This window comes from Myxocyprinus asiaticus, chromosome 47 (genome assembly GCF_019703515.2).
Source record: "Myxocyprinus asiaticus isolate MX2 ecotype Aquarium Trade chromosome 47, UBuf_Myxa_2, whole genome shotgun sequence".
NCBI classification, from domain to species: domain Eukaryota; kingdom Metazoa; phylum Chordata; class Actinopteri; order Cypriniformes; family Catostomidae; genus Myxocyprinus; species Myxocyprinus asiaticus.
Window position 1 is genome coordinate 4,619,235 of NC_059390.1, and position 23,345 is coordinate 4,642,579.

General features: G+C 39.7%; 2 protein-coding genes across 3 annotated transcripts in view; both read left to right on the forward strand.

Annotated features, from left to right (window-relative positions):
- Positions 1-384: 384 nt before the first annotated feature.
- LOC127436687 (single-stranded DNA-binding protein, mitochondrial) lies at positions 385-4,707 on the forward strand. 2 transcript variants are annotated; one of them, XM_051690986.1, is made up of 7 exons: positions 385-470; positions 920-990; positions 1,082-1,139; positions 2,628-2,768; positions 2,917-3,004; positions 3,166-3,254; positions 3,399-4,707. In XM_051690986.1, exons 2-7 carry the CDS (start codon positions 967-969, stop codon positions 3,437-3,439), a joined length of 441 nt encoding a protein of 146 aa, XP_051546946.1. In that variant the 5' UTR covers positions 385-470; positions 920-966; the 3' UTR covers positions 3,440-4,707. The 2 variants fall into 2 exon arrangements, with proteins under 2 accessions (XP_051546946.1, XP_051546947.1); XM_051690987.1 differs by having other exon boundaries at positions 424-457.
- Positions 4,708-5,396: 689 nt separating this feature from the next.
- LOC127436863 (cyclic AMP-responsive element-binding protein 3-like protein 2) overlaps positions 5,397-23,345 on the forward strand; it is a 28,857-nt gene continuing 10,908 nt past the window's right edge. The window contains exons 1-2 of the mRNA XM_051691314.1: positions 5,397-5,854; positions 22,855-23,083. Coding sequence (XP_051547274.1) covers positions 5,756-5,854; positions 22,855-23,083 — 328 coding nt within the window. The 5' untranslated portion in view covers positions 5,397-5,755. The remainder of the gene's footprint in view (positions 5,855-22,854; positions 23,084-23,345) is intronic.

The window sequence follows — 23,345 nt, forward strand, 5'->3', positions numbered from 1 at the left end:
TTACAGGGGCCTCCAAGTAGGATTTTGCTTAGGGCCCCAATATGCTCAGAAACAGCCCTGATTACAGGCACTAAAACAAATCCATCCATGACGTAGGGCTATATTTTCATGTACGTTTTAAATGTACTTTACACTTTTCAGTTTCACATCAATGTGTCATTAATATATATTTTAATAATTTTTATAACATTATTAAATAATTTTAATACAACATTATTTTCTATGAATGGAGGAATTTACTTCATTGACATGAAAATATTATAAAAATGCAAACAAAAAAATGTTAACGGTCCTACAATATGCACGGTAGATTTAATTAATTAATTTGTTTATTTATTAATTTGCTGCTTGGATGAAACGGAACAAGCAGAACGGGCGATGTTAGTTTATGTTGCTAGTGGGGAATGTTTTTAAAGGCGGACCGGAAACAGCGTGGGGTTATTGAAGAATTATAGAGGTCCGTTGAACTTGTAAGTTGAAGTTTGTCTTTACTTTAGCCTATTATATGAACTGCGCATATAGTCTAAAATTAAAGGTATTACTAAAAGCGTTACATCGAAATCAGATATGTCTTATAAACGTGATTCGCTTAGGTAAGATAATGGCGGGAGATCAACATGTGTTTCTTCAAAGGATTTGCTTAATGTATATTTGGAACATACAGTTAAAATGTAATGATCAACACAAATGTTGCCAAACTGTCAGAATAAAAACTGATATGAAAACACTAGTTTCTATTAGGGAAGTGAACTTGATGTGCTGTGATCAAGCCTTTACATTCTGCTCTAATTATATCATGACATATCTATGACATTATTTATAGATATTATAAATGATCAACTAAATTCAATCTAGTGCATAACTTTATTTTTACCTGCATCGGTCCAGATCTTTTGACTCGATTTATGTTTCTCAACAGAAGAAAGATCTATCACCAAACATAGCAACATCCACAAAGCAGAGGAAATGTTGAGAAATGCCTCTGCCCAGGTAAACAGACAAACCTCAGAGAGACACATATGTTCATTATTGCTTATGAGTATTATTTCTGATTGTTTGTACTTTGTATTTCCATGGACAGATACTTAAACAGTTTGTCAGACACAGGACAACAGATACAAGTCTGATCCTGGAGAGATGTGAGTATCTGTCAATCAATGTCAGTCTACTGCACAAGATCTCTCGAGGATGCCATACATACACCGATCAGCCAAAACATTAAAACCTCCTGCCTAATATCATGTAGGTCCCCCTCGTGCCACCAAAACAGCTCTGACCCATCGAGGCATGGACTCCACAAGACCTCTGAAGGTGTCCTGTGATATCTGGCACCAGCAGATCCTTTAAGTCCTGTAAGTTGCGAGGTGGGGCCTCCATGGATCGGACTTGTTTGTCCAGCACATCCCATAGATGCTAAATCGGATTGAGATCTGGGGAATTTGGAGGCTAAGTCAACACCTTGAACTCTTTGTCATGTTCCTCAAACCATTCCTGAACAATTTTTGCAGTGTGGCAGGGTGCATTTTTCCGCTGAATGAGGCCACTGCCATCAAGGAATACCGTTGCTATGAAGGGGTGTACGTGGTCTGCAACAATCATTAGGTAGGTAGTACATCAAAATAACATCCACATGAATGCCAGGACCCAAAGTTTCCCAGCAGAACATTGCCCAGAGCATCACACTGCCTCTGCTGGTATTCTTCCCATAGTGCATCCTGCTGCCATCTCTTCACCAGGTAAACGACGCACACGCACCCGGCCGTCCACATGATCTAAAAGAAAACATGAATCATCAGACCAGGCCACCTTCTTCCATTGCTCCATGGTCCAGTTCTGATGCTCACGTACCCATTGTAGGAGCTTTCAGCGGTGGACAGGGGTCAGCATGGGCACTCTGACCGGTCTGCGGCTACGCAGCCCCATACGCAGTAAGCTGCAATGCACTATGTGTTCTGACACCTTACTATCATGGACAGCATTAAGTTTTTCAGCAATTTGAGCTACAGAAGCTCTTCTGTGGGACCGGACCAGACGGGCTAGACTCGCTCCCCACATGCATCAGTGAGCCTTGGGCACCCATGACCCTGTAGCCGGTTCACCGGTTGTCCTTCCTTGGACCACTTTTAGTAGGTTCTAACCACTACTGGAAACACCCCAGCAGATCCGTTGTTTTGGAGATGCTCTGACCCAGTCGTCTAGCCATGACAATTTGGCCCTTGTCAAAGTCACTCAGATCTTTACGTTTGCCCATTTTTCCTGCTTCCAACACATGAAATTCAAGAACTGACTGTTCACTTGCTGCATAATATATCCCACTCCTTGACAGGTGCCATTGTAACGAGATAATCAATGTTATTCACTTCACCTGTCAGTGGTTTTAATGTTGTGGCTGATCAGTGTATGTGTCTGTAGCTATATTATATGGATAATATTATTGGTTATTATTCAACAATGCACTTATATATTATCGTATATAAAATAAACAACAACAACAACAAAACTTTAGTGTGTAGTAATGCATTCCTGCTCATCCTAAAGACATTTTGCTGTTTGCTGTATCTCAAGCATTATTTTTCTGCAAACAAATGTCTTTCCCTTCTGGTCTCACTCTTACCTTCTTTTAACAGCTATAAACAGGGTGCAGTTGCTTGGACGGGTGGGACAAGACCCTGTTATGAGACAGGTGGAGGGCAGAAACCCCGTCACCATCTTCTCCATGGCAACAAATGAAATGTGGAGGTCTGGGGAGGGAGAACCTACAAATACAGGTGAGAGTGTAAAGACTAGTAAAAATTATTAAGGCTCTTCAGCTGTAAATATACTAAAATAATTGTTTTTAAAAAAGGTAACTTTGTTCAACACCAATATCTAAATGTTATCTAATAGAATGTGTATTATTGTTCTTGGCTTTTGCAGGAGATGTCAGCCAGAAAACAACATGGCACAGAATTTCAGTATTCAAACCAGGCCTCAGAGATGTGGCATATCAGTATGTAAAGAAAGGGTGTGTACTTTGTTTTTATTGGGTCAGAATTAGATAAATATCAGATAAAGATACAAAACCATTATGTGGCTACCTGAACATATTTATTTAAAGCCTTTATATGTACTGTATTTGTTGCATGCTGTTCTGAGCCAAAATTCAATACTTTATTTTTTTTTCAGGTCTCGAATTCTTGTCGAAGGAAAATTGGACTATGGGGAGTACATGGATAAAAACAATGTCCGCCGACAAGCAACCACTATTATCGCAGGTTAGACTTAATACATTTTCATTTTAAAATGGAAAGTTTAACTATCATCCATGTAGATACCTTAACCACTCTTTATTTTATTTTTAATTTAATTTTTGTCTTATTTAATACTTCAACTTTTTCAAGATCATTCTCTTTCCACAGATAATATTGTCTTCTTAAGTGAAAATCTACGAGACCAGTAGTAATGAAGCTTTCCCAGACTTTAGGAACCAAAAGAAGATGGAAGATAATTTTTGTATAGTGTTATGCTGTTCACTGACTTGAATCTCTTGAGTAACTTTGTGCCTGCCCCAGCAGTCATACATACACCGATCAGCTACAACATTAAAACCACCTGCCTAATATTGTGTAGATCCCCCTTGTGCTGCCAAACAGCGGCAACCCGCATATCAGAATAGCATTCTGAGATGATATTCTTCTCACCACAATTGTACAGAGCGGTTATCTGAGTTATTGTAGACAAGTCTTTGAACCAGTCTGGCCATTCTCTGTTGACCTCTCTCATCAACAAGGCATTTCTGTCCACAGAACCGCAGCTCACTAGATGTTTTTTGTTTTGGCACCATTCGGAGTAAATTCTAGAGACTTTGTGTGTGAAAATCCCAGGAGATCAGCAGTTACAGAAATACTCAAACCAGCCCATCTGGCACCAACAGTCATTCATGAGATTATCTTATCAGCCAATCGTATGGCAGCAGTGCATAAAATCATGCAGATACGTGTCAGGAGCTTCAGTTAATGTTCACATCAACCATCAGAGTGGGGAAAAAATGTGATCGCAATTATATGGACCGTGGCATGATTGTTGGTGCCAGATGGGCTGGTTTGAGTATTTCTGTAACTGCTGATCTTCTGGGATTTTCACACACAACAGTCTCTAGAATTTACTCTGAATGGTGCCAAAAACAAAAAACATCCAGTGAGTGGCAGTTCTGTGGATGGAAATGCCTTGTTGATGAGAGAGGTCAACAGAGACTGGTCAGACGGGTTCAAACTGACAAAGTCTACGGTAACTCAGATAACCACTCTGTACAATTGTGGTGAGAAGAATATCATCTCAGAATGCAGTTGGCGCTGTTTGGCGGCACAAGGGGGACCTACACAATATTAGGCAAGTGGTTTTAAAGTTTTGGCTGAGTGGTGAAGACAAAAGAAGGAATGTTGTTGGTGGATTGTGACATTTCGTCTTGTTCCAGAAAGGGGGCGCCAGCAGAATGCACTTTGACGTGTAAACACATGCATTCCAAACCCATGAACAGGTTTTGACTCATTTGTAAAAATGCTACATTTTCTCTGTTTTGATGACTTTTAAAACAAAAGATATGTTGGAAACCAAACCATGTTGGGATTCTGTTAGTCCAGATCTCATCCTATCTGTTGTGCTACCATGCTTTTGTCTATAAATGTATGAAGTTCTTTGTCAGTAAAAAGTTGAATACACATACTCATACCTACCATGTCCAGATTGTGTCACTTTAAATGTACATCCTGATGTTGGAGCTTCAGTTAATCTGGTTGCAGAAAAGATTACTTACTGAAACTGTGAGAACAGTCATTTCTTTCAAGTAATTTGCGTTTGTGTGGGCACGGTCACTAATACATCCAAACATACAGGCACTTTTGCATTTTTAACCTTTATCGTTTGGCCACATCTATTTTTATTTTTAAACAATAAAAGTTCATTCCTAAGGGTATTTTTCACATACGGTTAAAAAAGAGAGTTGAGGCGGTCCAAGCAGTTTAGTATTCTTGGCTTTACACGGTTTGTTGAGAGACTTTGCTGAGTCACTCATAATTCGACCAATTTCATGTCAGTCATTCAATAGCGATCTCCTATTGGTCAGTCAGATTGTCCGTCCTCCCTAATTCTGGTAAGCTCTATGAGCTTTAAATGCAACAGCTCATCTGATTGGTTGCCGCATGTATGACAAGGATGGGCCCTCACAGTGGAAAGTTTAGTATTTTCAAACCAAATGTATGCATTAAGCCTTAAAACACCATATCAATATTAAAATCCCCTTGCAAAACCCTCTACATAATACTAAGAATTAGAAAACACTAAAAAAAGAAGTGTATTTCACAAACTGTCTTTTGTAAACAAATGTGGCAACTCCCATCATTTCCCCGCCCCAAATTCCTGCTCGTTTGTCTGTGAAGGGGCGACATTTCTCAAGGAAGCTGAGGGAAAGTAAAGCTGGAGTTAAAATAGCACTTATCCGCGACGTTTGCGTTCGATTCGTCTCGTTACATTGTTGCCGCTAAATAAGTATAAAGAAGATCCATTGCAACAACTCACCGAAGAGCGCGGTTACAAAGTAACCATTCCAAGAACACTGGCGACGAGACGCGCAACTTATTATCAACTTTCCGCTGACAACGAGGAATTAACTCAGTATCGCGACTTGTCGAGGTATTTGACGGATCCAGGATCTTTAACACCGATACATTGTCGTTTCTGGAGCCTGTGAAGACCAAATTGCACAAACACAGACCGAGGCATGGAAATAATGGATAGCGGGGAGCCGTTTTTACAGTGGGACAGAAATCTCAGTGAATTGTCAGACGCCGGGGATAACGACAGCATGCTATACAGCACTGTAAGTGGGAATCTCCGTAATAAATAAAGATCCGATGTGTTTTTGAGTCGCGAGCGCCATGGTCTCATAACGCCGTCGCATGTTTTGATGTGCTGCAACTAGTGTCAGATCACGCAGAATGCAATAGAGCTTTCAAATACCTCGAAGCCTTATTTATTTCTAAATTAAATCATTAAAATAGATTTGATTTTACTTGGTAAAATGCATAAGTACACTCTTTAATTATTAGTCTGTCAGATTACTAATGCCATTAGCTCTGGGTTCACTTGGCTCCAAGGGATAAAGTTCAATGCATGCATGTATCCACACAAATGTTGGTTTTACAGTGCCACTAAGTTTGCTCTGTGAAGTTACGTCTGGTGGTCATTTTTAAGTGGGAAGCCCAGTTTGTGTGTTTTGAGATAGAGTTCCAAAATCAACCTTGATAAAATGAGAAATGTGCATAATGTTTGAACTCTTGAAATGGGGAGCTGCAGTTCCAGGTTATGTAATAACAGGTTTGTGTTTCAACTTTTGTTCAAGGGCAGAAAAAGGGGCCTCGACTTGATGGGTGGATTTCGGACTGCTGACTAATTAGGGGGTTCAGGAAGGCTTATAAATTTAGAATCCTCACAGACTGAAGAAGACATCTAAGGATGTTAATTGAGGCAACCTGGAAGTTGCGAGCTGTTTGCATGCAGAAATCCCAATTAAAGGACCAGACACACCATGCAACGCCTTCCGAGACAGCATAAAAGCAGTTTGGTGTGTCTGGCATTCATAAACGGACAAAATCAGGGTGGTGACTTTGGATGCTGCTAATGCATAATTCCAGGATAACTATATCTGCTTTGTAGGTTTTAAGAACGGTTCATATTCTCCTACACTTTTGAAACAGAACGGGGTCTTTGTTTGAGTCCCCCATCAGCCCCCTCCAATCCATACACACATATACACTGACAGCCCCACCTCATGGCTCTGTATGTCCCAGTTTTCCTCACTTTCACTGGCTCCCCAGGGATTGTTGACATGGAATTCCACACAACAATGCAAAACTGTTCTCAGCTGGAGGTTCTGCCTGGGAGAGCCATAGGCTCCCCTGAAGCTTGCTTTGTATGCTCGGTCTGTTGCGTATGTCTGCTATTAGCGTTATGCAGCTCGCATCTGGGCTGTTTTCCATTTTCAAATGCATTCTGAGTCAGCTGCATTGTCACGGTCTGGAGGGTTGACTTTCAGGTTTGAATTTCTGTTCATACTCTCTAAATTTGTTGCTAAGTGGAAATATACCCGGAATAAGCAAGTCTTATGGGACTTTTGTTTGTATGTGTGTGTTTTTTTTTTTTTTTTTAAATGGGATAGTTCAACTGAAAGGGAAATTTCTGGAATCATTTACTCACCCTTAATGACATCAAGGTTCTATGGTTGTCTTCCGTTCTAAACATATTTAATTGTCAAAATTAAATTGGGAAGGATTTGTATAGAGAGGGTGTGTGTACTTTCAACAGACTTATTTGGCGCATACTCTATGAAAAATTGTAGACCCCATTCACCATACTCTGTACTACTTTTCTGAAAGCATAATCCCAAAACTGGTTGTCCCCTTTAGGAGAGGGGTTAAGGAGATGCTAAGGGAGCAGTTCAGTAAGGTTCATGCTCAGCATTTCTTAGTGCTGATAATCAGAGAGACATGATTAGCCTGGAAAAGATCATTAGCTCCCCTTCTAAAATCTAATGCAGACTGGACCCTAGCGCTTTCCTTGTGAATATAAATGAGCCTTCCCCTGTCATCCGTATGTTGTGGAGTGCATTTTGCTCGCTTCGAATGAAACGGCGCTACATGGGTCAATTATCAACACGGCTTAATCATAGCTGCATGAGGGCAGAGCAGGTGCGGGGGAATTCGTGGACAGGTCTCAAATGCACAGACTATTTTAAATGAGCTTGTGAAGCAGTAATATATGTGGCGGGAGTGCGAAACCCATTTGAATGCGGTCTGTTGCAAAACTCCTATATCTCGTGATGAAACTACTTTAAAACAAACAGGCCCCCACATTCTAAACGGCACTGACAAAGAAAACAGAAGAAAACATAAATAAGAAGGCTTTTCAATTTTCAGATCACAACACTTAGAAAACTACCACGGATTTACTACTGTATTACCTATGGTAGTTGTGGCAGAACAATTTTCTAAATGTATTAAGACTACTGTTTTTTCATTTCAAAAATGCCATAGTTCTTTATATAGAAACCATAGTTACTAACCATGGTAGTGAGGAGCCATGCATGGTTTTATGGTTACCATGAACTATTACAAATATCATTTTTGGGGAGCCACGTGACGCCATGCGAAGGGCAGACGTGTGAGAGACAGCTCTGCGCACTTTGCAAATTTTTAAAATTATTTTCATGATAAAATCCGGTGAAATTCGATACACCCAGTTACACATTTACTGTTTGAAGTAAACATGGCTAAGAAGTCAAAATCCTCAGGCTCTGGAGACATTAAAAGACACTTTCGAGTTCAAGATGAAAGCCCAGACAGGCCAGGGACTCGATTTGGATGGCACGGCAGGAGAAGGAATCCAGCGTCAACCGTCCAACATGTCGGTGATGTTGATGAATGTACTTGCGGACTTGGAGGATCTCGCTGTAATACGTTGATCGATTACGGCGATGGAAAAAATTCTCTGAGCTAGTCACAAGAGTGACAGATGTTGAAAAACGAATCGATTATTTGGAGGCATCAGAGAGGGAATTAGCCGCTAATCCACCTGTGACCAAAGCTGATTTGGAACAAAGATCTTGAGAATAGAAGCCGCAGGAATAACATTCGAATTGTTGGAATTCCTGAGCATGAGGAGGGCAGAGAAATGGTGAAATGCTTAGACGAGCTTTTCACGAGTCTGCTCGACATAACAGGCCACAAGCTGGAAATTGAGTGAGCTTACGGATCTGCTGAGGGAGAAAGGCCCCGATTGATCTTGTGTTGTGCCAGGCGAGGAGCAAAGGAAAGCTTTCTTGGAAGAATTACAATATTTTCTTGTTCCCATACATTGCGAACTCGACGAGAGAAACGCGATTGGTTTAAGGAATGCAAGAAACTCTTAAATCAGCGGAAGATCACTTTGCTCTGATGTTTCCGGCCAGACTGAGAATAAACACCAAGGACGGCAGCAAAGTATTTATATGTCCCAATCAGGCAATGTCTTTTATTGAAACAATGGGTGAGTAACCATTGGGTGATTTTCTTGTGAGTGGATTGACTCATTGTACATACTCTGGCTTTCGGAATAAGTTGGGCACCATTTTTGTTTCTTTTTGCGTTGGCTCTGCCGAGTGGTTGGAGTTTGTTTTGTTTTGTGGATTAACACTTTTCCTTAAAGAAACGTTTGCTTTGACGGAAGAACTTTTACAATGAAGTTCCCGGGCAGATTGAGAATTGACACTACGGATGACCGCAAAATATCTACATGCCCACACATAGGATGTCTTTTATAAAGTTGGCAGACTGTGTAAATCACAGGATATACTTTTATGCGCCCTCCAAGTGAATTGACTCTTGACCATCCGAGGAACCAGGATGTGTGTTTTGTTTCCTTTTGTTCTGGTCCCGCCTAGCGGTTGGAGCTTGTTTTGTTAACTGTCCCGATGTAGTGTTATTTATGGATGAATCTGTCAGTTCCTTGTGCTTATGCCTCCTGTTGGCTGGAGTATGATTTGTGGAATATTTTCATCGGACATTGGAATGATTATGTCATCTGCTGCACTCATCAGCTGGCTCACTGAAGATTCGTTTGACTGTCCGAGGAAACTGAACGGCTTCTTATCAGCTGGAATTTGTTTTGTGAAGGAACACACCTTCGAGACAGTTCTGTGAATGAGTCTACACGTTCTTTGTGTTTATTCTGCCTATTGGCTGGGGTTTGTTTTACAAAATATTTGATGTTATGTAATTTTTGCATTACAAATTTGTGAGGCAAAATTGAGCAATCCGATGGCAGAGTTGTAGCGGGGGCTCTCGTAGGCATACATGGACTCTTTGAGTTTAAAGGGATTGATGCCGGTTGGCGCTGTTGTGCGCGGGGTTAATGCGCACGTTTTTCTTTCTGTTTGTTTTGTTTGGGGGAAAGTTCGTGGTTTTATTGTTGCATTAATGTTGAAATGTGGTCTTCATAATTTTGTCTTTGGCACACAGTTTTTCTATTATATCAAAATGTCAAATGTTAATATGAGTGTACTATCTCTCTCCACATGGAATGTGAATGGGTTGGGGCACCCCATAAAAAGAAGGAAGGTTATTTCTTTTCTTAAACGTAAGAAATATGATATAGTGTTTCTTCAAGAAACGCATCTTTCCCCGCAGAAAGCTGAAAAGATTGGGAAGATATGGGGTGGACATGTTTTCTTTAGTGTTGGCTCAAGTAAGAGCAAGGGAGTCATTATATTGGTTTCAATTCAAATGTCTCAAACAGTTTAATGATAAATTAGGAAGCGTCATTATTGTTTTAGCAGAAATTCAGAGGCAAAATCTGATTTTGGCTAATATTTATGCACCAAACGCTGATGATCAGGGCTTTTTTATAGATCTTGAAGGGATGTTGCAAGCCTCTGGCACCCCTCATGATATAATTTTGGGAGGAGACTTTAATCTTTTGATGCACTCAGTCCTTGATCATAGGTGTGTAAGCCCCCTAGAGCAACATTGACACTTCACAGGATGTGTAAAAATCTTGGTCTTACAGATATTTGGAGACTTTTGAACCCATCTGTTAGAGACTATATATTTTTTTCATCAGTCCATAAGATTTATTCTAGAATAGATTTATATATATATATATATATATATATATATATATATATATATATATATCCAAATCCCTCATTTCATCTGTTGTTGATTTCTCAATTGGAAACATTTTCGTCTCGGATCACGCCCTGGTGAGTTTAGAGGTGTTGCCACATATAGAGAATAAGAAATCATATAGTTGGCACCTTAATGTATCCCTTTTGCAAAATCCTGATTTCCAACAAATGTTAAAGACTGAAATCAGTGTTTATATGGAGACCAACTGGTCCTCAGTATCCACTGTGGGCGTGGCTTGGGAGGCACTTAAGGCAGTTCTTAGGGGTCGGATCATACAGTATGCCTCATTCATCAAAAAATCCAAAGCACAAGAACTCGTGGAGTTGGAAGGAAATATTAAAAGTGCCGAGGCAGAGCTGAAGTGCTGTATGTCATCTGATGGCCTCAGAGAATTGAACCGATTGAAATATAGATATAATACTATTTTGTCGCAGAAAGTGGAGTTTTGGTTATTCAGGGCAAGACGGTCATACTTTGAGTCGGGGGACAAAGCAGGGAAGCTTTTGGCTAAATATATAAAGCAGAGAGAGTCTCTTTCTATCATTCCCTCAGTGAAATCTGCTGGTGGTGAAATTTTTACCTCAGCCACTGATATTAATAATGCCTTTAAAGAGTTCTATCTTGATTTTTATAGTTCCATGTCTTCGTCTACTGATGAAGATATTAGAAACTTTGTGGAACCATTAGATCTTCCTAAACTGAAGACTGAGCAAAAAAATGCTCTTGATTCTGAGATAACCTTGGAGGAGCTTGACGAGGTAATAAAGTCCCTACCTACTGGCAAGGTTCTGGGGCCAGATGGTTTTGCAGCAGAATTTTTTAGATCCTATGCTACAGAACTGGCTCCACTTTTGTTAGAAGTTTATACTGAATCATTCAAGAATGGAAAGCTTCCTCCAACCATGACACAAGCCATGTGTGGCTTTTATATATATATATATATATATATATATATATATATATATATATATATATAGTATATATATATATATATATATATATATATATATATACAGTATATATATATATATATATATATATACAGTGTATATATATATATGTTTTGCATTTCATTGTTATTGTTTGATTTAATAAAAATAAAAAAATTAATTACAAATATCATTGTTAAACATGGATACTATAGAAGAACTATGGTGCATTTTCATAATAATGGACCAAGCTATCAGTTTTCCATCTGTGTAAAATCTGTACTCTTGTAATGTTCTCTTATTGTAGGAAAATGTAAGTTGTTTTGTGTGCCTTCAGAAATTCCAAGAGATTTTCCAACCAAATTTTACAAACTGAAATCCTTTTTTTTTTTTTGAAGAAGAAGAAGAAATATAAACACAAATGATGATGAAAGCCAAAATATTAAATGCAATGGATCAATATTTACTGAATAATCCATTATTTTGTAGAGGGGGGTCAAAATGGCCATTTTCGCTTATGATTTTAGAACAAAATATAGCTTAAAAAATAAACTTTGAAAGGTGGTAACATCATTATTTAATTTTTTACACAGAGATAGGTAGGTCTATTTCTAAAATCAGTTGATCTTCAGTGCAAAAATAACAAACAGGCCTACTAAAATTATTAATAAATACTTGAAAAATAATGTATCATTTTTATGCATTACAGCAATGCAAGGTAGACGTTTTTGCATTATGGTAATGAGAATTTGGGGCAAAATGTGCTTCATTGTCATGAAGATAATGTGGCAATGCCACCCGCATGTCTTACTGGTCCCAAAAAAGGCTTAATTTTCTTGACATAATAAAAATGACAGATATCTTTCTTTTTATGTTCTTAACAGGTTTTGTGAGATTTACTTCTGTATCAGATGATCTCACCTGTTCCAACTGCCATTTTGATATTGTAATCGGCTGATAACACTATCAGGTCAATAACACGATTATTGTTTGAAGGAAAGGAATGAATGTTTGTTGAACCTCCAAAGAATTCATAGAAATATGCAAAGTCTACGCGATGGATTCAGCAGAAACAGAGTACCACATTTCTTTTCTCTTTTCAAAGTATTAAGCAGAGAAGGAAGAAAATTGAATTGTTGCTGGTTTTTTGCTGGTGAGTGATTTGTCGAGGATATCATACCAAAAAAATTATCCATCTTGCCAAAAGAGACCATTCCTGGTTATGAAAGCAGTACAGGAAGGAGGCCTCGCATCTGGATTTTTGTGCTACAGACTTTGTGTTGAAGGTCTTGTAGGACTGGTAGGGAACACAAGTTGTGTGTTTGCTGACCAAATAATGACCTTTCCTTTAAGTTGCACTTACCCATTAATTTATACAGTGATTACACACTTTGCTGGTCTTCAATGCCAAGTATACTAAGGGTTAGTGTGGTGCCGGATTAATCTGCAGTTTGCGTTTAGAAAAAGTTCATTGTGTGGTATAATCCAAGTATCCCAAATTAGATCATTAATAATGAAAGCAATTTTAGACATTGAGTTTTGCAATATAAACAAACAGGAAGATTATAACGGCAGTTTATTGACTACATCCTTGTCCTTAATGTGTGTGCTCAGTGGATCACGTATCAGGACACACTAACATCTAACACTATCTTACAATTCTCCATGTACTGATCTCTTTGACATTTTGACAACATTTGTCACTCAGGAATCACGTAATGATCTTTGCGATGACTCCCGGTTTAGTGGAGTGGTCTTGGGAGGGCATAAGTCTGTTTGCAGGCTGCCTGTTTAGTGAGAAACCCTCTGTCCAACAGGCCTCTGCTCACAGAGCTGGCTGTCTTCTCCTCTCAGCTTACTGTAGGTTAGGTGGACACAGCTTGGACTGTTCTCAGGGTGGGTGGGGCTTCTAAGCAGCCCAGCATCCATCCTTCATGCAGGCTGCATCACTGTGTGATGCACATTCTTGCTCTTTTGCTCTGAAAGGGTGGCTTGTATAGCTGCAACCTGAGGCTGGGCCTGTGCACACACATTCCTTATACATTACCAAGTCTCATTTTCCTCATCGAACATCATGATCTTGTGGATTCTTGTGCTCTTGTCTGGCTAGTCACTGTTAGGATGTGTTCACCCTTGGCAAGTTTGGTTCGATTAAAACGAACTCTGGTGTGATTGCTCTGTTAGTGCGGTTCATTTGAAGAAGTGTGAACGCTGCCATCCAAACCTTGTTGCGCACCAAATAAGCAGACCGAGACCCCCTGAATAGTGGGTCTCGGTCCACTTCCAGACGAACTCTGGTGCGGTTCAACTGATATATGAACGCAGCATGGACCAAAGACGTCTAAACGGACCAATAACAGGAAGTAATTTTCTGACCTCAAGCATACCTGGTTCTTCTCATCATAGAAGCTATGTTGCCCATTACAGTTCAGTACAGACGTCGGAAACGCCGTCAGCTGTACTTGCAGCATATCTTCGTTTGTGTGTGCAACGGAGGAATTCCTGGCACTGTTTTGACTCCTTTACACATTTTATTAGCTCTTCGTTTGTTCTCAGCTGGTAAAAATACCACCATATATACATATATAAATCCAACGAGTGCATTTCGCCCAGCAGCCAGCATTGTTTTGGATGTTCAGCAAGTTCCATCGCAAAACATACGTCATAAAAGCTATCCAATCAGGCTGTGACCTTAACTTTATGCCTTTTGTTTTGTATCTTTAGGTTCAGTGTAAAATGCCAGTGTGAACGCTAAGCGAACCAGGACTAAATGTATAATTTACATTTTTGGTCCGGACCAAGAGAACCGAACTACAAGTGTGAACAAACCCTTAGCGAGCTTTCACACTGGGCATGTTTACTGCTCCGAGTGTGTTGTTCCCGGTGCCCGCAGCAGCGTTGGTCTGGTTTCACACTCACTTGATTCTATCGAACCCCTGTCCATTTGCTTTCATCTTATGTCATCATAAGCACGCATGGAGAACTCAACGCGACTCATACTTTTTAAAGGCGGCTTGCTGCTGCTTACAAATGGCGTTTTTTGAGGAGACAGCTGATTGCAAGGAATTCATTTGCATCTTTGTTTACACTGCATGCTTACACTCATGTCCAAGGTGAAGTTATCGCCACTGTCATCTCCTATTATACCCTATATTTATTAGTCGAAACTTATGATGTCGTCATGGGCTAAAACGCATGCGCAGGTTACATTACTTCCTGAACGAATGTGCACCCGAGTCCAGTTTTCACCTTCACGCGAATCGCGCTACAGTTCCACTGCAACCGAACTCAGACCACCTCCTGCAGGTAGTCTCGGGTTCGGTACCGCAGTGCGCTCCCCGGTCCGCATGACAGTTTTCACATTACCAATTTTTCATGCAAACCGTGCTCTGTTTTGAACTAAACTGCCTGTGTGAAAGCACCCTTAGTGTCCCTTAGAGACTGCGGGTGTGGTTGGTAATTTCTTTTCAATACTGGGGATATTGTATTGAGGTGCTGGAATCCAGTAATTATTAGCTTTGGGAGTATAAAATTGCATGAGAACCTTTTCTTTCTGTGACAACAAAGGCATTGATTCAGTCTTTGCCAGTGATCCGTGAGTTTGGTTTTATCTATCAATTTATTGTTTGTGGGAAGCTTGTGCTTTCCCCTTTTTACACTACCAGACAAAAATGTGGATACACTTGGCTAAATTTGTTTCTCATGATCTTAAAGAAATGTTCTGGGTTCTGTACATTTTAAGCTCAATTAACAACATTTGTGGCATAATGTTGGTTTCCACAAAAGATCATTTTGACTTGTCACTCTTTTATAAAATAAGAAGCAAAGGCTCTTGCAATGAAAATGATTGGGTCCATTACATACACATTAAAATATACACTATTTCAAAAATATAGCTACAATAGGTAAAGGTTATACATGTTAACATGGTTTTACTCTGATAAAATTGCTTCCTAACCTTATCTGTGTAAAGTTATTTCCAATATTACAACTTTGTTGTCATGACGACGAAACCCTGTATTCCCGGTGTTGGATAAAACTTGACACAGGTAAATTTAGGAAGCGATTTTATTACACTAAAATCATGTTAATAAGTATATGTTTATGTCTTGTGGCTATACTTATGAAAGCATGTGTATTTTCATGTTTATGAACTTGCCTCATTCACTTCCATTGTAAGTGCCTTACTGTAACCACAATTTTTGCTTTAAAAAAAAATAAAAAAATAAACAAGGGTTGAGTCAAAAATATTAAGGTGATCAACATTATGCCACAAATGCTGTTGATTGAGCTTAACTTGAATTGAACCCAGAATATTCCTTTAAGTTCAAATAATTCTTCCTTATTATTTTAGCAATACAAGGATCATCAACTTTACCTTGCACAAAGCCCTGCAACTATTATTTCAAGTAAATAGTCTTCCATCTTTCCATTAGATGGAAGACCGTTTACTTGGTTACATGTAAATTCTCAGTGTATTTGAGTTGCAGGGTGTTTTTTCTTCATTCTGTTTTCTCTGTGCCTATTCGAAAAGAGCAAAGAAAAGTTGATCAAGTGCTACCAATCACTCCCAATTTGATCTATTTGTTATCCGCAGTCCTTTCACTAGTTGTTTACTTCCTTTGAGGTCACCAAATGTTGATTACAGTGGAGTCATTTCTTGGACCTCTGTGTTACTGAAGCCCCCAACACCCACTGCAGTTCTAAGACTTCTGGGGGGGAAGGGGGCATGGGATGTCCCTAAAATCTGCAGGATGTGTTTGGTCTTGTTGTGAAATTACAATGCAATCACTATTTAGCCCTCTTTCAACAGATATAAACTATAACCGCAGCAGCGATGATCCACATTTTTGTGCTTAGCCCAAACAAGGAACTTGCACCAGAGTTGAGGCAAATTTAAAATGACTTCTGAGACGGCAGGGTGACTCATGGAAAATGTGAGGGACTTCTGTTGGGTTTTTCTGGGCACAAACAAGTTTGGAATGTGAACTTTTGGATAAGCAACATTTCCAAGACACCAAATACTCCAGATTGTCAACTCGGCTTCCTGGATTAAATGCGAGATCCGAACCTGGGTCTCCCACACTGCTGATGCAACGTGCTTCCGGTCATGCCACAAGGGAAGGTAAACATGTCGGTGAGTTGGCATAATGTGGCCGATCCTAAAGTACCAGAACTCTCGGAAACAACATGCTGACTTTTGATGTGATCATGTTGATCAGACAAGGCCACAAGTGTTTGCATTAAGGTTCAGATTAATGTCACTCAACATTGGCTGCTGTCCTAGAATAACACTAATTAGCAATCAGAAGCATCAATAAAGAGCAAGGAATTTTGAGTGTTATTGTTTAGGAGTGCAAACGTGCTGGCTTGTCTTAGTCTAAGATAAGTCTTGTCATGAACGACTGGAGTTAGGTGTTCCAGTCCAAAGTAAATTGATTTCTAGTCGCTAATATCAGTGAGTCAGATCTGATGGTGTGTAAAGCACAAGGTACAGCCTCACAAGCAGTGTGATCTTCAGCCCCAGCGTGTGTGTTTGTTGGTTTTGCGTCATCTCCTGCAGGTTTGTCCACACATCTGTTTTGCTGCTTAAAGAGAGTGTTGCATCATCCAGAACTGCGTCCACTTATGGATAACACTCTTCCTGTTTCCACACACAAACTCATGTCCACACATTCACAGCCCCTGTGAGGGTAAAAATTACAGGCTATTGTCAGAATTCCACCAGACTTCCAGCGCCACCCCCAACATCCTGGCCATCACCAGATGAGCGGCTCTCCCTAGGCATCCACCACTTTCATAACTGCTCAAAACTTTCCAGCTGTGCAGAAAATCAGAATCAGATTTTAGTACCCTGCCCCCGACTAATGGGGCTTTTCCACTGCATGATACGGCTCGACTCGACTCTGCTCGCTTTTTGGGGGTTTTCCCACTATGGATAGTACCTGGTACCTGGTACTTTTTTTAGTACCACCTCGGTCGAGGTTTCAAGCGAGCCGAGCCGATACTAAATATGACATCAAAACCCTGTAGATCACTGATTGGTCAGAGAGAATCGTCACTACCATCGTCACTGGATTTGCGACACGGGACATCAAGCCGCTAGTTTTAAAGTTAGCAACAGCGATAACAGTATCATTTGTTCACGCGACTTTCGTATTGTAAAAAGAAATGGCTGTGCGCAAAACCACGCCGTTTCAATAAACGTGGTGCGATGTTCCTCTCGTTAGTAGCCAAGGAAAGGATCCAATGAGAGCTGGATGGGGCGACGCAACTATGACGATCAGCCTATAATCCCACCCACGTTGAGTCTGCACTAAACTGCAGTGGAAAAGCAAGCTCAGAAAAGTAAAGTGAGCAGAGTTGAGTCGAACCGTAACGTGCAGTGGAAAGTGCCATAAAATCACATGTACTATATGCCCATTCTAAACTATGGACAAAGAAGCCGTCCCTCCCAAAATCCACACATCAGTAGCACCAGCTGGATGCAGATGCAGTGACGCACTGAGTTGACTGTGTCAGAATAGCATATTACCATACTACTCGTACTACTTTAGGTTTTAATGTTAAGTTTTAACCTGTTACATTTAACAAAATATGCAGTATACAACAGAACACACTTTGTGGAATACTATGTCTCATAATGCAGTGCTCTGTACCTGACCTTCCTTTTCCAGAGTGACAAAAGAACCAAGCAATGTCAACCATGACTTTTTACATCTCTTTAAAGGACTATTCCAAAGTTCAATACAAGTTAAGCTCATTTGACAGCATTTGTGGCATAATGTTGCTTACCACAAAAATTATTTTTGATTTTTTTTTCATCCATCTGGGTTCTAGTGAGGCACTTACAATGGAAGTAAATGGGGCCAATCTGTAAACATTGAAATACTGTTTTAAAAGAATCACCACATGATGTAAGCAATATGTGTGTCCACATGATTTTAGTGTATTCAAATCGCTTAATAACCATTTCTATGTAGTTACATCTAATTTTACAATTTCACTGCCATGACGATTTACTGCGTAATCCAAGTAAACGACGAATGAAACAACTTTATAGCTCAAATAGTACATGCGTTTTAAGAATGAATGTAAGTGCTTTTACAAAAGCCTCACATTTCTACCTTTTAACCCTCCAAAAATTGGCCACATTCACTTTCATTGTAAGTGACTCTGTAACCTCGATTTTGTTTCTTTTATTTTTAAAGAAAAGGAATGACAAAGTGTCGAGATTATTATAATAATTTTTTTTATGCCACAAATGCCGTCAATTGAGCTTAACTTGAACCTGGAATATTCCTTTGTGACATTTTGCACAAAACTGGAACTGTATTTATTCCCATGAAGATAACTGGACGGCATTGCTGAATTAAACTTGCAAATTATTCATGTAATGTGACAACAATATAGTTAAATTCTGGTTGAAACTTTTACTGTTGCAAGCAGCATAGTGTTGCTCATCAAAAAAAATTATGCTCACTATGACTGCTTTGTGATGCTTTATAGTCCTGTAAATGGCAGGGACGTGTGCAGACAACGTGCACAGATGTGGACTGTCCACGTTTATTGAAAAACCGGATTGCATGAGAACAATATGCACATAACTGTCTCGATGTGCACGAGAGGAAATATTCCGGGTTCAATACAAGTTAAGCTCAGTCGATAGCATTTGTGGCATAATGTTGATTAGCACAAAAAATAATTTTGACTCGTCCCTACTTTTCTTTAAAAAAAGCAAAAATCGAGGTTACAGTGAGGTACTTCAAATGGATGTGAAAGGGGCCAATTTTTGGAGGGTTTAAAGGGAGAAATGTGAAGCTTATAATTTTATAAAAGCACGTACATTAATTCTTCTGTTAAAACATGTATTATTTGAGCTGTAAAGTTGTTTAAATTGTCATTTTTACAGTCATTTTGGGTTTTAGGGTTTGTTGACAATACATCGTCATGGCAATGAAGTTGCATAATTGGCTATAACTTTACACAGCGAAGGTTAGTGAGCGATTTTATCACACTAAAATCATGTTAACATGCATATTGTTTATGTCTTGTGGCTATACTTTTAAAACCGTGAGTATTTTACAACACCTTTGCAACTTGGCAAGTTCCGAAGCCCATGCTCTCTCAATGCCATGCTGTGAGGGAACTGGTCCCAGACCAGGCTCTCGGCAGTGTGGGAACCTTCAAGGGAACCTTGTGTCTATCTTCATCTATCTTCTTCCTTTGAAGTGAACGCTCTCTTATATTCCTCTTTGAGAGAAGTCTACACCCAGCAATTTACAACAATCATCATAATCATCTAACCACAAGCTTAGGGTCAAACGTAATTACATATTACCCATGAATAGTGCAGGAATGGCATAATGACAGTGACACTGTACCGCCAGGACTCGACTTTTCGTGAATTGGATTGAAACGGGAACGACTGCTTCAAATGCATCCAGGCGATGTCAGCTGTGGCATGTTATGTCACACATCCCTGACGGCTTCACCCACCTGTGACCTAATTTGAACTGCCATTACAACGCTCGGTGCCATTCAGTCAATACGATCACTCCACTATATCACACAGAGCATTCACCTCATCTGGCCTTGGACTCACCAACCAATGCTTGCAGTAGATAATTTCTGGCATGATTTTAGGCTGAAGAAGAGGTTTAAGTGAATAAAAGGCATGCCGGAATTTGTCAAATCTGATTAAGAGTCTGGTTAAGTGTTTTGACGAACATGGAGTTCACGCAAGTTCAAATGAGGCCTCCTTGCAGCACTGTTTACATAGACACACACTCCACTGGTGTGATTTTATTTATAATGTGTTGGGGGAGGCAGACTCTGTGAGAATGCCTGGGATGCACATGCTTTTTTCCCTGCAAGTCCAGACATCCAGACAAGTCCAGTCCAGTCCTCACTGATCTATGTGAGATGTGCTTGGGCACTCCAGACAGAGCTTCTCTTGAGTGAAGCTAGAGTTACAAAAGTGGAAAGTATTGGACAAGGCATTCCAGAGTGACTTTGTCAGTTCTGACACACATTATTTCCCTTGCTCTCTTTTTCTTTCTTTCTTTCTTTCTAGTTTTCTCTCTCTCTCTCATTTCACTTGTTCAGTTGTGTATTCGTTTAGCTCTGTTCTCTTCCCTCTCTCTTTGTCTGTCTGTTTTTTTACTTTGCTCACCCCTGGAACTGAGTCAGATTGGAACTGAACCAACGTGCTGACCTCTCCATTTTATCCCTGACTCCACCTCTTTCCTTCCTAGTTTCTATTCAGTTCCTCCATCAGTAGTTTTTTTTTTTGTTTGTTTGTTTTTTGGCCCATTCATATTTTTATTTAATTTTTTCACATTTACATAGGTTATTCTAATATCTTTGCTGGAGATTCAGTCTTGCATTTTCCCACTATAAATATGATTCCTCCAATTCCTTTTAAGGAATGTTCCCAGTTCAGCCCAATTAACAGAATTTGTGGTGTAATGTTGATTTCCACTAAAACATTATTTTAATTGGTTCCTGCTTTGTTTAAAAAGAAAATGCTAAAATTATGTTTACAGTATGGCAAGTGGATGGGGCCAGCCCATAAATGCTAAAATACACATTCTTTCAAAAGTATAGCCACAAGACGCAAACATTATACATGCTAACGTGATTTTAGTGTGATAAAATTGCTTACCAACCATATCTGTGTACACAGAGAATGAAATGGGCTGTACTTGAAAATGATTACAAAGTTATTATTTTAGTTATATACGTTTTTTAATAACTGAGGGGAGAGTCGAAATTCTTTAAAAGCTTAACTTTATTGTACCTGGAATATTCCTTTAACAACACCTGAACCTTCATGCCCTGTATCAGTCTCTGCTAGTCAAAGCACCGTTGTTCGATCTGATAATACACCTTTGTTGGCTGAACCCAGAGAGCTGCATGGTGTGCGGTACATGGCTACTATGCGCCCTACTGCTTGTGCACACAAACAGATGCATACATAGAAAACAGAAGTTGGTATGAATGTCTAAGTCTTAAAGCTGGAAAACCAGCATTGACCCTCTTCCTGCAGATGAGCTGTCTGTACTCTGACTCATCGATGCAGATGGAGACAAGTCTGTTTTGACAGAGCATTTCTACAAGCAACATTTCACCATTACTTTGGCTCCTAGGTCCACTTAATGCAAAGGTTTATTGCTTTAAGAGTTCACATGCTGTCATTTGAAATGTGTTAACACAACACTATACAAATGCATCGAATTCTCAGTGTTGCTGCAAAGTATAGCAGGCTTTAGCATGTCTGTCTTCTGCGGTCAGTTTTCTCTTTTCAAGTCAACTCCTGTCATAATAGAGTGCAACAGTGCCCCATTTTTTCAGAAGTCTTTGGTTCCAGAAGTATTTTTTTCCATAGGGATTTCACAAAATCATTCATAAAAGATTTCTAAGCCATGAATAAAGCTCTGGGGTTCATCACACCATTACAAACTTTCAAGCAAAAAAGTTATTTGAAAATCGACAAAAAGACAAAAGTACAAGACTGTGTACTTAACTTCTTTAATGGGGGAATGAACTGCACATCCTATGAAGCATTGCGATTGATGTTATCAAAACATATAACTATTGATTTAATGAACAGCCTTTATTAAACAGCCCTTGAGGAGAAAAGCTGAGAAGTTCTACCTGTTGGCAAGTGCTTTTTTCTAATCTACAGAAAGAATATAAAGTGATCTTATCTGTTGACCAACGACCTGAGTGATGAGTCTTTTATACAAGAAAAGATGCCAAAGGCTTGGATTTAAAGTGTTGCAGCCTGTCCTAACCTGTTTAAGAGGAGGGGCATTTTTGTGTGGGGTGAGAAGGGGTGAGAGATTGGAATGCACCTCTAGGAATGCCAAGGAGAAGGGAGCCTGTCTGTTATATTTAGATCTGGATCAAACCATCTCATCAGCAAGAGACAGGAGAAGAATGAGTCATCGAATTTGGGCATGAGAAAACAAAAGGTCCATTTTGATTTGCTCTGAAAGCTGCTTGCTATCAAATTTTGTCTGTTCCCCAAGGCTATCCAATCTGAATGTCAAAGAATTGAACTGATGCTCCCTCACAATGTTTTATGGTCTACAGTTAAGAACTATTTAACAAGTTGTGGTTTAACAAGCACGTCTGAGGCTTTTTGTCTCTGTCTCACTTATGTCTGTATTCTGTGGGTGACTGGCTGTTACCAACCCCAAACTTCCTTCATTTTTATGCAGCATTTCACCGAGCTCCTGGGTGATCTGTCTCAAGAGGCTTTGCTGGGGCAACTGTTAAGCGATCCGTTCTTGTGTGGGCGTGGTGAATCTATGGACATAGAGGAAGAACTGACCCCTGCTTCTCCAGTGCCGCCACACATCCAGGCCGAACACAGTTACTCGCTGTGCGGAGACTCACGCCCACAGTCGCCCCTCTCCCATCTGCCCGGAGAACCTGGCAGTGACGCTGGTAAGATTTAGCGAGAATTCATATATATATACGTAGAGTTTACTTTACATCATTGTTGTCTTTCTTACCGTAGTCAAAAGTAGACAGCATTTTTTATTTGACGCAAATGTAAATGAGACTGTGAGGTATAAAAATACAGTCCGTTAATTATGTTGTACTTTTATGTACCCAGGTGCTGATCATGCAGCTGATGATGCACTGAAAAATTAAAAATAAATGTAAAAAACTTCTAGCGTAAAAAAAAAAAAAAGCATTAAGACTA

Coding starts and splice junctions, on each gene's coding strand:
- LOC127436687 (XM_051690986.1), top strand. CDS start 967: ATGTTGAGAAATGCCTCTGCCCAG. Junction 2,769..2,916: donor GGGAGAACCTACAAATACAG/GTGAGAGTGTAA, acceptor TGGCTTTTGCAG/GAGATGTCAGCCAGAAAACA. Junction 3,255..3,398: donor AGCAACCACTATTATCGCAG/GTTAGACTTAAT, acceptor CTCTTTCCACAG/ATAATATTGTCTTCTTAAGT.